At 48.1% G+C, this 15258-nt stretch overlaps 1 protein-coding gene across 1 annotated transcript in view; it reads left to right on the top strand.

The window, feature by feature from the left end:
• setd3 (SET domain containing 3, actin histidine methyltransferase) overlaps positions 1-14763 on the top strand; it is a 74638-nt gene extending 59875 nt beyond the window's left edge. Inside the window, exons 12-13 of the mRNA XM_083633547.1 lie at positions 10096-10256; positions 11452-14763. Coding sequence (XP_083489673.1) covers positions 10096-10256; positions 11452-12420 — 1130 coding nt within the window. The 3' untranslated portion in view covers positions 12421-14763. The remainder of the gene's footprint in view (positions 1-10095; positions 10257-11451) is intronic.
• Positions 14764-15258: the final 495 nt, after the last annotated feature.

The following is a 15258-nucleotide window of genomic DNA, read 5'->3' as shown; positions in this document are numbered from 1 at the left end:
AGAGCTGAGAGTGTATGGAGAGCTGTGTGTGTATGGAGAGCTGAGAGTGTATGGAGAGCTGAGAGTGTATGGAGAGCTGAGAGTGTATGGAGAGCTGTGTGTGTATGGAGAGCTGTGTGTGTATGGAGAGCTGAGAGTGTATGGAGAGCTGTGTGTGTATGGAGAGCTGAGAGTGTATGGAGAGCTGTGTGTGTATGGAGAGCTGAGAGTGTATGGAGAGCTGAGAGTGTATGGAGAGCTGTGTGTGTATGGAGAGCTGTGTGTGTATGGAGAGCTGTGTGTGTATGGAGAGCTGTGTGTGTATGGAGAGCTGTGTGTGTATGGAGAGCTGTGTGTGTATGGAGAGCTGTGTGTGTATGGAGAGCTGTGTGTGTATGGAGAGCTGAGTGTGTATGGAGAGCTGAGAGTGTATGGAGAGCTGTGTGTGTATGGAGAGCTGTGTGTGTATGGAGAGCTGAGAGTGTATGGAGAGCTGTGTGTGTATGGAGAGCTGTGTGTGTATGGAGAGCTGAGAGTGTATGGAGAGCTGTGTGTGTATGGAGAGCTGAGAGTGTATGGAGAGCTGTGTGTGTATGGAGAGCTGTGTGTGTATGGAGAGCTGTGTGTGTATGGAGAGCTGTGTGTGTATGGAGAGCTGTGTGTGTATGGAGAGCTGTGTGTGTATGGAGAGCTGAGTGTGTATGGAGAGCTGTGTGTGTATGGAGAGCTGTGTGTGTATGGAGAGCTGAGAGTGTATGGAGAGCTGTGTGTGTATGGAGAGCTGTGTGTGTATGGAGAGCTGTGTGTGTATGGAGAGCTGTGTGTGTATGGAGAGCTGTGTGTGTATGGAGAGCTGTGTGTGTATGGAGAGCTGAGAGTGTATGGAGAGCTGTGTGTGTATGGAGAGCTGTGTGTGTGTGTGTGTTGTGGAGTGTGTATGGAGAGCTGTGTGTGTGTGTTGTGGAGAGTGTATGGAGAGCTGTGTGTGTGTGTGTTGTGGAGTGTGTATGGAGAGCTGTGTGTGTTGTGGAGTGTGTATGGAGAGCTGTGTGTGTGTGTGTTGTGGAGAGTGTATGGAGAGCTGTGTGTGTTGTGGAGTGTGTATGGAGAGCTGTGTGTGTTGTGGAGTGTGTATGGAGAGCTGTGTGTGTGTTGTGGAGTGTGTATGGAGAGCTGTGTGTGTGTTGTGGAGTGTGTATGGAGAGCTGTGTGTGTTGTGGAGTGTGTATGGAGAGCTGTGTGTGTGTGTGTTGTGGAGTGTGTATGGAGAGCTGTGTGTGTTGTGGAGTGTGTGTGTTGTGGAGTGTGTATGGAGAGCTGTGTGTGTTGTGGAGTGTGTATGGAGAGCTGTGTGTGTTGTGGAGTGTGTATGGAGAGCTGTGTGTGTGTGTGTGTTGTGGAGTGTGTATGGAGAGCTGTGTGTGTTGTGGAGTGTGTATGGAGAGCTGTGTGTGTGTGTTGTGGAGTGTGTATGGAGAGCTGTGTGTGTTGTGGAGTGTGTATGGAGAGCTGTGTGTGTGTGTTGTGGAGTGTGTATGGAGAGCTGTGTGTGTGCTTGTTTTTGGTACCAGTTCTGTTCCTTTCTGCGCTCTCTCTCTCTGTAGCCTGCAGACCTTTGCAGCACGTCAGCACCACTGTGGAGCACACGTCATTTCTCCCCCCGCCCCGCCCCCCGCCCCGCCCTCTTGCTCTCATTGGCTCTCTGCTCAAGATTGAATGGCCTGTCGAGTTTTAAATATCAAACATGTTTAATATGCCCGATTCACAATCAGGAAGAGCCAGACAAGTCAACAGCAGTCTTTGAACCTCACACACTACCAACATGTATTTGCATCGGCAATCGGCCAAAAGAGTTGGAAAATATCAGATATTGTCCAAAAAAATCCACGAATTAGTACACAAGCTTCTAACTCAGCGCCAGAACATTCCCGGCCGGGCCCTTGAGCCACAGACACACTCAGACGAAGCACGCCAACGTCTCCACAGGCTCCTTCCTCCCGCCAAACGGACGTTTCCTCCCCCCATCGGCAAGAGACAGACGGAGGTAAAGAGAGACAGAGAGGAAAGAGACAGACTGAGGTAAAGAGAGACAGAGAGGGAAGAAACAGACGGAGGTAAAGAGAGACAGAGAGAGAGAAGAGACAGACGGAGGTAAAGAGAGACAGAGAGTGAAGAGACAGACGGAGGTAAAGAGAGACAGAGAGTGAAGAGACAGACGGAGGTAAAGAGAGACAGAGGGAAGAGACAGACGGAGGTAAAGAGAGAGAGTGAAGACAGACGGAGGTAAAGAGAGACAGAGAGGGAAGAGACAGACGGAGGTAAAGACAGACAGAGAGGAAAGAGACAGACGGAGGTAAAGAGAGACAGAGAGGGAAGAGACAGACGGAGGTAAAGAGAGACAGAGAGTGAAGAGACAGACGGAGGGTAAAGAGAGACAGAGAGTGAAGAGACAGACGGAGGTAAAGAGAGACAGAGGGAAGAGACAGACGGAGGTAGAGAGAGAGAGTGAAGACAGACGGAGGTAAAGAGAGACAGAGAGGGAAGAGACAGACGGAGGTAAAGAGAGACAGAGAGGGAAGAGACAGACGGAGGTAAAGAGAGACAGAGAGTGAAGAGACAGACCGAGGTAAAGAGAGACAGAGAGAGGGATGAGACAGACGGAGGTAAAGAGAGACAGAGAGAGAGAAGAGACAGACGGAGGTAAAGAGAGACAGAGAGGGAAGAGACAGACGGAGGTAAAGAGAGACAGAGAGTGAAGAGACAGACGGAGGTAAAGAGAGACAGAGGGAAGAGACAGACGGAGGTAAAGAGACAGAGAGTGAAGAGACAGACGGAGGTAAAGAGAGACAGAGAAGAGACAGACGGAGGTAAAGAGAGACAGAGTGAAGAGACAGACGGAGGTAAAGAGAGACAGAGAGGGAAGAGACAGACGGAGGTAAAGAGGGACAGAGAGTGAAGAGACAGACGGAGGTAAAGAGAGACAGAGAGGGAAGAGACAGACGGAGGTAAAGAGAGACAGAGTGAAGAGACAGACGGAGGTAAAGAGAGACAGAGTGAAGAGACAGACGGAGGTAAAGAGAGACAGAGGGAAGAGACAGACGGAGGTAAAGAGAGACAGAGAGAGAGAAGAGACAGACGGAGGTAAAGAGAGACAGAGAGTGAAGAGACAGACGGAGGTAAAGAGAGACCGAGAGGGAAGAGACAGACGGAGGTAAAGAGAGACAGAGTGAAGAGACAGACGGAGGTAAAGAGAGACAGAGAGGGAAGAGACAGATGGAGGTAAAGAGAGACAGAGAGAGAGAAGAGACAGACGGAGGTAAAGAGAGACAGAGAGTGAAGAGACAGACGGAGGTAAAGAGAGACAGAGAGGGAAGAGACAGACGGAGGTAAAGAGAGACAGAGAGAGAGAAGAGACAGACGGAGGTAAAGAGAGACAGAGAGAGAAGAGACAGACGGAGGTAAAGAGAGACAGAGGGAAGAGACAGACGGAGGTAAAGAGAGACAGAGTGAAGAGACAGACGGAGGTAAAGAGAGACAGAGAGGGAAGAGACAGACGGAGGTAAAGAGAGACAGAGAGAGAGAAGAGACAGACGGAGGTAAAGAGAGACAGAGAGGGAAGAGACAGACGGAGGTAAAGAGAGACAGAGAGTGAAGAGACAGACGGAGGTAAAGAGAGACAGAGAGAAGAGACAGATGGAGGTAAAGAGAGACAGAGAGGGAAGAGACAGACGGAGGTAAAGAGAGACAGAGAGAGAGGAGACAGACGGAGGTAAAGAGAGACAGAGAGAGAGAAGAGACAGACGGAGGTAAAGAGAGACAGAGAGGGAAGAGACAGACGGAGGTAAAGAGAGACAGAGAGTGAAGAGACAGACGGAGGTAAAGAGAGACAGAGAGAAGAGACAGACGGAGGTAAAGAGAGACAGAGAAGAGACAGACGGAGGTAAAGAGAGACAGAGAGAAGAGACAGACGGAGGTAAAGAGAGACAGAGTGAAGAGACAGACGGAGGTAAAGAGAGACAGAGAAGACGGATGTTCATCAATTATCGAAAATCGGTAATTGATCGTTAAGGATTGGAATCGATCCTGTGGCATTTGGATCAATTTTTTAATTATTAAAAAAAAAAAAAAAAAAAAAAAAATTGGACTAGGTTTGGGTGGAATTCGTTCCTCCTCGCCCCACTCCATTGCACAGCCGACTAACGTGAGGTGGAGCTTCATATAGTCTCTAGTTTTCTGGCTGGGCACGGGCCTTTGTGCCAACAAAACTGTTTTAAACATGGGAAGTTCACACCGGCATGCGCCGGGGACAGCAGTGTTGGAGAGGAGACACATTGAAATAAAGAGTTAATTGAGGAGAACACGTTGTCTTTCGTATTTTCTGCCATAGGCATTCATTTTGTAAAAAAAAAAAAAATTGAAAATTGAAAATTTTCTAAGTATTAACACGTTGACTGCCACGATTATTATTTTTTGACGGTGCTACGTGGATCAATGCCCCCCGCGTCTCCTATGGAGATATTGGAAGTATTGAATGTGTATAATCTATTTTACCGACCAGCTAGGTGGCGACGGTCCTCTCCCGACAGAGATAAAGTCAACCAAAAGCAGCCGCCTCCCGCGGCTGCTTCCTCCATTCTCAAGGAAATGGCTTGGCGATTTTACAGTCAGAAACGAACGAGCCTCATTCTCATACTGTAGGCGGGGACGCTTTCGCGCTGCTGCGGTGGGGACTGGGTGGGCAGCATAAAGCCTAGAGTCGCACGGGGCTTCATCGGGGCTCTCAAACCCAAGAGACGAGTGAGACCTATCCACACTCGCTGCCAGGGAGGGAGGCTGCTCAAACTCGCTGCCAGGGAGGGAGGCTGCTCAACTCCCAGCAGCAGAGCACTCGCTTGTGACAAACGCAGGCTGAAAGCCACTAGACACGCCCACGGAGGGAGGAGTTGAAGGAGAGGGCGTTCAGAACTATATTGTTTGGATGTCTGATGTCTCACTGATGCCAAAAATAAATGGTTAAAGTGACTGTTCTGCCTGTTTGATTGAATTTCACAAAACTGCGATTATCTCAGCTTTCACTCTCAGACGCTAAAACCATGCTGTACTCAACGGCTAATATCTACATAACTACTAACTCTACAAACTAACTCTTTTAGACAGAGAAAGCACACATTCTATTAGTACTTTTGTGAACTTTGTGTTGACAAACTCCAAGCAGAAAAGAATCCTCGGCTCTTGTAAAATGAGCCAGAATCCTCAAAAAAACGGCTTGGCAAAAGCTACCTATAGCAAAAAAAAAACGGCTGGCAGTCAATGTGTTAATATGATCGATAATCGATAATTGATCGTTAATTTTCACCGATTATCGATTTTGGAAAATTTTCAAAATGAACATCCCTAAGACAGACTGAGGTAAAGAGAGACAGAGAGGGATGAGACAGACGGAGGTAAAGAGAGACAGAGAGAAGAGACAGACGGAGGTAAAGAGAGACAGAGAGAAGAGACAGACGGAGGTAAAGAGAGACAGAGAAGACAGACGGAGGTAAAGAGAGACAGAGTGAAGAGACAGACGGAGGTAAAGAGAGACAGAGAAGAGACAGACGGAGGTAAAGAGAGACAGAGAGAAGAGACAGACGGAGGTAAAGAGAGACAGAGAAGACAGACGGAGGTAAAGAGAGACAGAGAGGGATGAGACAGATGGAGGTAAAGAGAGACAGAGAGAGGGATGAGACAGACGGAGGTAAAGAGGGACAGAGAGAGGGATGAGACAGACGGAGGTAAAGAGGGACAGAGAGAGGGATGAGACAGACGGAGGTAAAGAGGGACAGAGAGAGGGATGAGACAGACGGAGGTAAAGACAGACAGAGAGAGTGAAGATACAGACGGAGGTAAAGAGAGACAGAGAGAGGGATGAGACAGATGGAGGTAAAGAGAGACAGAGAGAGGGATGAGACAGACGGAGGTAAAGAGAGACAGAGAAGAGACAGACGGAGGTAAAGAGGGACAGAGACAGGGATGAGACAGACGGAGGGACAGAGAGAGGGAAGATACAGACGGAGGTAAAGCGAGACAGAGACAGGGATGAGACAGACGGAGGTAAAGAGAGACAGATAGAGAAGATACAGATGGAGGTAAAGAGAGACAGAGAGAGGGATGAGACAGATGGAGGTAAAGAGAGACACAGACAGGGATGAGACAGACGGAGGTAAAGAGAGACAGAGACAGGGATGAGACAGACGGAGGTAAAGAGAGACAGAGAGAAGAGACAGACGGAGGTAAAGAGAGACAGAGAGAAGAGACAGACGGAGGTAAAGAGAGACAGAGAAGACAGACGGAGGTAAAGAGAGACAGAGTGAAGAGACAGACGGAGGTAAAGAGAGACAGAGAGAAGAGACAGACGGAGGTAAAGAGAGACAGAGAAGAGACAGACGGAGGTAAAGAGAGACAGAGAAGACAGACGGAGGTAAAGAGAGACAGAGAGGGATGAGACAGATGGAGGTAAAGAGAGACAGAGAGAGGGATGAGACAGACGTAGGTAAAGAGGGACAGAGAGAGGGATGAGACAGACGGAGGTAAAGAGGGACAGAGAGAGGGATGAGACAGACGGAGGTAAAGAGGGACAGAGAGAGGGATGAGACAGACGGAGGTAAAGAGAGACAGAGAGAGTGAAGATACAGACGGAGGTAAAGAGAGACAGAGAGAGGGATGAGACAGATGGAGGTAAAGAGAGACAGAGAGAGGGATGAGACAGACGGAGGTAAAGAGAGACAGAGAAGAGACAGACGGAGGTAAAGAGGGACAGAGACAGGGATGAGACAGACGGAGGGACAGAGAGAGGGAAGATACAGACGGAGGTAAAGCGAGACAGAGACAGGGATGAGACAGACGGAGGTAAAGAGAGACAGATAGAGAAGATACAGATGGAGGTAAAGAGAGACAGAGAGAGGGATGAGACAGATGGAGGTAAAGAGAGACAGAGACAGGGATGAGACAGATGGAGGTAAAGAGAGACAGAGACAGGGATGAGACAGACGGAGGTAAAGAGAGACAGAGACAGGGATGAGACAGACGGAGGTAAAGAGAGACAGAGATAGAGATAGACAGAAGAGAAGCTGGTTAATTGATCAAGGCAGACCAGCAGATGTGTGGGAGAAACAATGCGCTGGGGGTTTGCAATATTCATCGGCATGTATGCAGAACTGCGTCATAAATCCCCCGGCGCACAAGAAGGCCACATCCTCCTCTGTCACACCACTCGTCTTCAGGACACCGCTTGATATATTATTCACATTTTTCACTGCATGTTAATTTTTAAAATGGTGGAGGGAGGCGGGGGGTCTATCAGCGCGTGTGTGTGTCTACATTTCTTAATGGATGTGACATGATGGAATAGTGTGCACACACACCCAGGGCACACACACACACACACACACACACACACACACACCCAGGGCACTGCATCCAGCTCTTTCATCCCCCCATGTACACACACACCCAGGGCACTGCATCCAGCTCTTTCATCCCCCCATGTACACACACACCCAGGGCACTGCATCCAGCTCTTTCATCCCCCCATGTAGCACACACACACCCAGGGCACTGCATCCAGCTCTTTCATCCCCCCATGCACACACACACCCAGGGCACTGCATCCAGCTCTTTCATCCCCCCATGTAGCCACACACACCCAGGGCACTGCATCCAGCTCTTTCATCCCCCCATGTACACACACACCCAGGGCACTGCATCCAGCTCTTTCATCCCCCCATGTAGCACACACACACCCAGGGCACTGCATCCAGCTCTTTCATCCCCCCATGTACACACACACCCAGGGCACTGCATCCAGCTCTTTCATCCCCCCATGTACACACACACCCAGGGCACTGCATCCAGCTCTTTCATCCCCCCATGTAGCACACACACACCCAGGGCACTGCATCCAGCTCTTTCATCCCCCCATGTAGCACACACACACCCAGGGCACTGCACCCAGCTCTTTCATCCCCCCATGTACACACACACCCAGGGCACTGCATCCAGCTCTTTCATCCCCCCATGTAGCACACACACCCAGGGCACTGCATCCAGCTCTTTCATCCCCCCATGTAACACACACACACCCAGGGCACTGCATCCAGCTCTTTCATCCCCCCATGTAGCACACACACACCCAGGGCACTGCATCCAGCTCTTTCATCCCCCCATGTAGCACACACACACCCAGGGCACTGCATCCAGCTCTTTCATCCCCCCATGTAGCACACACACACCCAGGGCACTGCATCCAGCTCTTTCATCCCCCCATGTACACACACACCCAGGGCACTGCATCCAGCTCTTTCATCCCCCCATGTAGCACACACACACCCAGGGCACTGCATCCAGCTCTTTCATCCCCCCATGTAGCACACACACACCCAGGGCACTGCATCCAGCTCTTTCATCCCCCCATGTACACACACACCCAGGGCACTGCATCCAGCTCTTTCATCCCCCCATGTAGCACACACACACCCAGGGCACTGCATCCAGCTCTTTCATCCCCCCATGTACACACACACCCAGGGCACTGCATCCAGCTCTTTCATCCCCCCATGTACACACACACCCAGGGCACTGCATCCAGCTCTTTCATCCCCCCCATGTAGCCGCGCCCCGCTGAAACGCCACACATCAAAGCCAGCCGGCAAAAGGCTTCACCTGAGTTACGCTAGTTAACCAGGAGGTGTCAACGCCGGGGGGAAGAGCGTGATCCTCCCACGCGCTACGTCCTGCGGGTGAAACTCCTCGCTGTCAGGTGAAAAGAAGCGGCTGGCAAATACACATGTATCGGAGGAAGCATGTGCTAGTCTACAACTCTCCGCAGATCAGATATATATAATTGTAGTGGGGGTAGCCTTTTTGATTATATAATAATAATAATAATATAAAAATATAATAATATAATTAAAATTATATATATATTTTTTTTTAATGTATTATAACATTGTAAACATGTATCAATCACTGCGATCGATTCACATCTCACCAGCAGCATGCCTCTCCTCTCCTCTGTCGCTGTGCGTAACTGCCTGCCACTGCACATGCAGGGAGGGTGATTAACCATGGATCCTGTGCCTAATTAGGGATATATTTCTGTTCCTTCAAATTTCTCTGTAATCTACAAAGTGTTTGCTAATTCCGTGGGTCAATTATGTTTCTATGACCAGTCAAGCAAAGGTTAAGATTTGAAATGTAACAAGATTGTTACATTGAAATGTGTCAGATTACTCTCTGCCTACAGCTCCACAGAGAGACATTCCCAACAGACAAGACGGAATTATTTATATATATATATATATATATATATATAATGTAGCGAACCCCAGCCAGACAATGGTGAAGCGTACTGATGTTCAAGAAGCCTTTTATTTATGTTCAGCCTTTTCCTTATTTTGAACACAAATGTCCTCTCCTTCCTTCTCCTTTCTCCATGAAACACCGTAAGAACTACAAGATAGAGAAATAAAATGAGCTCTTACAACAAACAAACACAACCTTGACTGTAAACATAGAAAGCTAAGAAGCTAGCATCAGCATGAAGCCACAGCCATCTACTCAAATGCCAATTGAAGCTAACAATTAGCATGACTGTCACAATAACAATAGCCTTCACTTCACAGTTACATTAAACAAAACCACACATCACTGCTTCATTAAACCATGAAAACACACAATACCTTGTTCCCAATTCTAGCTAGGCGCTTATTATTAGTAGAAGCCCGTAGGTTAAAGAGCAATATGTTTTGCGACCGTCTTTTTAGCTTTTTCATGTCAAATCACTTCCGGCCGGTGCGCACACCTCACGTCAAGTAGCGTAGATACAACAGCACTACTTCCGCTCTAAGTTTCAAAGTAAAAGTACCATATGATACAAAACGGCGCCATCAAAATAAAAGTTTGCAGGAAGCATGTACCTTCACAAGAGTTATTTACATATAATATATTTATATTTATATTAAACCGGGCTCAGGCCCATAAAAACAGCCAATGGGCCGGCAGGGCTCGGGTAGGGTCGGGTTCTTGTTGAGCCGGATCTAAGCTCGAATGTGCTTCTCTTCCTTATGTCTGTTTCAGAGGAACTGAAGGATTACCTGCTTGGAGAACGCGCCATCAACAAAATCTTCACCTTGGGCAACAGCGAGTTCCCCGTCAGCTGGGAGAATGAGATCAAGTTGTGGACTTTCCTGGAGACCCGAGCTGCCCTGCTCCTCAAGACCTACAAGACAACCTCAGAGGTCGCCTGAGTTTGCCATCTTTACCCCTTTCCTTTAGTCTTAAGGTCCTTACACATCAAGAGCGATGCGAATATACGGCACGAAATTGCGATGCGAGTTTTGACCCACCTGTCAATCACAGCCACAGATGTGTACATGTCGGAAGCGAATTTCTGAAAAATCAACCGTGGTTCGAAAAAATAAACACCGCAATAACGCTCAGCGAAACTTCGCCATTGGTATGCACGGTTGCATTGACTGATATAGGTTCGGAAAATATTATTGACGTGCAAATTAATCGCACGAAAAAAACGCTCCCGATGTGTAAGGACCTTTAGTCTCATCTTTTCTCCATAATTAAAGCCGCTCTCCAGTCAGTGTTTCTACCTTTTTAACGGCAGATGTTGTTTTTCAAACGTTCTATGAGTGCCTGCTACATCTCATTCTCTGCTACGCTACTTGCGTAAGCTACTTGCGTAAGCTACATTGGAAATAGTATTCCCTCCGCAGGTTAGCCGTGAGGAATAGCCACATTAGCTTGCTGAGTTCTCAACAACCGGGCAACAGATTTCAACACAGATGGCAGCATTGAAATCAGGGTGACTCGTACTTGCGAGCTATTGTTTCAGTCACTCAGTGGTGTTTTAAGGCTGGCGTAGCTCAGTATAACAGCGGCTTTAGCTAACATAGCGAGCTAGTTAATGCTAGCTCGTCCTCAGTCAGAATCGTATTGACATACATATGACTATAGTTCCACTAATAGGCATATGTAATCGTCCCGTTTTAGCGAGTAACTTAAAGGGATACGCCAACATTTTGGGAAATTCACCGATTTGCTACATTCCAGATAGATAGATAAATACTTTATTAATCCCGAGGGGAATTCTGTCCCGATGGTATAACTAGCATGTAAATGTCTTTCTCTCCTCTGCGTTTAATTAGGTAATTAGGATGATGTCATGACATCAGTGATGATGTCATCAGTGATGTCATCCTTCCTGGCTGAGGCTATATAAGTTCAGTGATGTCATAGAGCAGGCAAGGCCCCGTATGTGATGTGCAGTGGGTGTGCTGCAGGGCGGGCGAGCCTAAGAATCAAGCGTGCGTAGCATGTGAGATTTGCTAGTTTAAAAAAAACAGTGGGCTACTTGCAACTAGTTGCCCAATACACTGGATTGGGGCTTTAACATGATCTTTCCCCTCCTTGTCCTTCCAGGAGGACAGCTCCATGCTGGAAAAGCCCGACCTGTCCCTGCACTCCCGCGTGGCCATCCAGCTGCGCCTGGCCGAGAAGCAGATCCTGGAGAAGGCTCTGTCCGGGGGGCGGGCCAAGCGGCTGCACCTGGAGCAGCAGTTGGCAGAGGGCGCCCCGCTGCCCCGCTACCAGGAGAGCCAGATCGCGCTATTGGACAATGCTCAGGAGAGCCACATCGCCCTATTGGACAATGCCCAGGAGGGCCACATCGCCCTATTGGACAATGCCCAGGAGAGCCACATCGCACTATTGGAAAACGCCCATGACCAGGAGAGCCACATCGCCCTATTGGACAATGACCAGGAGAGCCACATCGCCCTATTGGACAATGACCAGGAGAGCCCAATCGCCCTATTGGACAATGACCAGGAGAGCCACATCGCCCTATTGGACAATGACCAGGAGAGCCACCAGGAGAGCCCAATCGCCCTATTGGACAATGACCAGGAGAGCCCAATCGCCCTATTGGACAATGACCAGGAGAGCCCAATCGCCCTATTGGACAATGACCAGGAGAGCCCAATCGCCCTATTGGACAATGACCAGGAGAGCCACATCGCCCTATTGGACAATGACCAGGAGAGCCACATCGCCCTATTGGACAATGACCAGGAGAGCCCAATCGCCCTATTGGACAACGCCCATGTCAAGCTGCCCGTCATCCTGCGCGAGCTGGAGGAGGCAGAGGAGGATGGCCAGGAGACCCAAGCCCAGGAGCACAACCTTCTGAATGGGGGCAAGGCGCTGAACAACATGGATATCGGCTCCCCCATGGAGGCCAATGGAGACTCGGTGCAAGAGGAAACTCAGGAGGTCAGCGAAGATCTTAACTCCACATTGGACTCCATCAAAATGTCTAACGCCACCCAGCCAGGCCAGAGGGAAGCGGCCAATCGAACTGAAGAGATCCCCAAAGAGAAGAGTGACTAGAATCATAGTCCTTAACTGCCACAGCCCCATGCTATTTATTTATTTTTGTGTCTCTTAAATGACTCAGAAATATAGAAGCCGAAATGAATTTTAATTAACATCGCAGAACTTCTCGACTGCACGTTCGTCCAGCGTGGCTTTTGTTAGTTGTCCACCGCTGAACTTGCCAGTTGTTTAAATGCTGCCAGTGCCCCCCCCCCCCCCCCCCCAAGCCTTCTGTGCAGTACAGTTTGTCGTTTTTATAAAAAATAATAATACATTGTTTGAGTTTTAAACACGATTCACTGGTTTACATGTAAGATACAAACTGTGCAGGGCGGTATAGGAGGAAGCAGGGGACACGCAGGGGACACTGGTTCCAGCACTTCTCGGTGGACAGGGAAAACAAACAAAAAAAATGATGGAGTTTGGTGGATGCTATTTCCAGAACGCCAAAATCCCTCTAATCCTTTGAATTGGTTGGTTTATTACTGCAGTTTGTCTCCGTATACGTCTGCTATGATTTGAGTTGACAATCGTATTCTCTAGTGCATCTTGGTTGTGCTGCTGAGTGAAGATGATCACTGCCCCCCCCCCCCCCCCCCAATCCCAATAATTTCAAACCAAGTAACTGAAGGAGAACGGGGCAGAAGAAAATGTGAAATGTGAAGTTGTGTTATTGACATCCCCCTCCCGAAGGTTTTCAGTCTTTTTGTATTTGCAGCCCTGATTAAGACGATAATGATTTTTGTTTTTGATGTTGTGAATGTACTAACTTTCTCAAGCTGCAGTAATTCTCAAAGGATGTTACTTAAAGGGAGTGATGACATATCATTGTATTTGCCCATCAGAAAGCCATATACTGATGACCCAAATGAGACTTTGTGACTTTAATGGACGAGATGGTGATTTGCATGGATCAGTTTTCTAGTCAGCCGGTTTTGTTTGACCACTTTGAAATGAGGCAACTTTGAACATGACCCCTTTTGGTAACTCTTGACTTGAGGGTGCAGTATGACGACTGACATGACACTGTCATAACCACGACATGACACTGTCATATCCACGACATGACACTGTCATATCCACGACATGACACTGTCATAACCACGACATGACACTGTCATAACCATGGCACTGTCATAACCACGACATGACACTGTCATAACCATGGCACTGTCATAACCACGACATGACACTGTCATAACCATGGCACTGTCATATCCACGACATGACACTGTCATAACCATGACATGACACTGTCATAACCATGACATGACACTGTCATAACCATGACATGACACTGTCATAACCATGACATGACACTGTCATAACCATGGCACTGTCATAACCACGACATGACACTGTCATAACCATGGCACTGTCATATCCATGACATGACACTGTCATAACCATGACATGACACTGTCATAACCATGACACTGTCATATCCACGACATGACACTGTCATAACCATGACACTGTCATAACCACGACATGACACTGTCATATCCACGACATGACACTGTCATAACCCTGACACTGTCATAACCACGACATGACACTGTCATAACATGACACTGTCATATCCACGACATGACGCTGTCATAACCACGACGTGACGCTGTCATAACCACGACGTGACACCGTCATAACCATGACATGAACTTGAAGGAGGCATTATGAGTGTTTATGACTCTTAAGCCATTGTTAATGTACCGTAGACTGACTCAACAGAACGCCTCCTTCATGTTCATGACAGGTGTCATGACATCATGCTTATACTGCACCCTGTGTTGGCCACCTTTTTTTACGAGAAACAAGAACGCACTGTGGATACGCGTAGACTTTTTCAGCTGTGGCTTGTGTTAACCGGTTGAGTAATGAGGATTTAGCAGACTTCATATTGCCATGATGTTCCCAGTTCAAATGAGATGCCCTAATATGAGCAAAATTAAGCTCACTTCAACTTAAAAATCACATTTCTGCTAAATGTATATTACCAACTTGTACCACATTCTGTAATATGATAAGCCTGTTTTGTATCACGTTTGATGTGTCACTTGTCTTTCTGTGGCTAGAGCACTTTCCATCACAAATCTGTATTTTTTAATGCAATCATGTTTTAGCGACCTGATTGGTGACATTTTCAGTCTGTTTGCTGCTTTTCTAAAGCCCTCCTGCGAGCCTGCTTGCTTTAACCATAGACTCCACAGATCCTGGGTACGTGGCCATCAAGCCCAATGGGCCTCCTCACCAGCTTACTGTATGCAGAGGTTGTGGGTTTCTATCAGCGTACGTAGGTTGTACAGTCGAAGCTCCGGTGGGTAAGGAAGTTGTAACATCTAACAGCCAGTGATTAAACTTCATCTCATTTCTCACCTCGCTGTGTCCTGTTGTTTTTTTCAAGCTGAGATTCAAGATCATTCTAATAGCCATAGTGAGTGAGCATGTTACAAACGAGGAGTTTGACTTTGTGCAGGATGCAGCGCAGCGATTACATCCATAGGTTGAGGCGATGTCTCGTCATAGACGCTGGCTTAGCTGGTTCAGCCTGGCTGGGGGCGTGGTCAGGGTGGTGCAAAAACCCCCGTTCTATCCATTCAGCAAAGTTAGAATTTAGCTGATAGCCCAGCCCAGGCAGGCAGACACGATCGGGGATTTAACCACCGCAGTAAACGCACATCTGAGCAGACGTCTTGTGTTCTGCTCTAGAATCCCCAAACCTGTAGTTCAGAGCCGCAGCACCGACCTTTGGTGATTCAGCCCATTGAGATATATGGGCGGTTTTACCCCACTCGCGCGCCAGCCGTATAACATTTTGTGGGCGTTCCCACACATGCCGACTGCCATTTTTGG

The sequence above is a fragment of the Poromitra crassiceps genome (assembly GCF_964638095.1).
Source record: "Poromitra crassiceps genome assembly, chromosome: 3".
In the NCBI taxonomy this organism is placed as follows: Eukaryota; Metazoa; Chordata; class Actinopteri; order Beryciformes; family Melamphaidae; genus Poromitra; species Poromitra crassiceps.
Note: the sequence above shows the minus strand (reverse complement) of the source record. Positions and strands in the feature narration are given on the sequence as shown.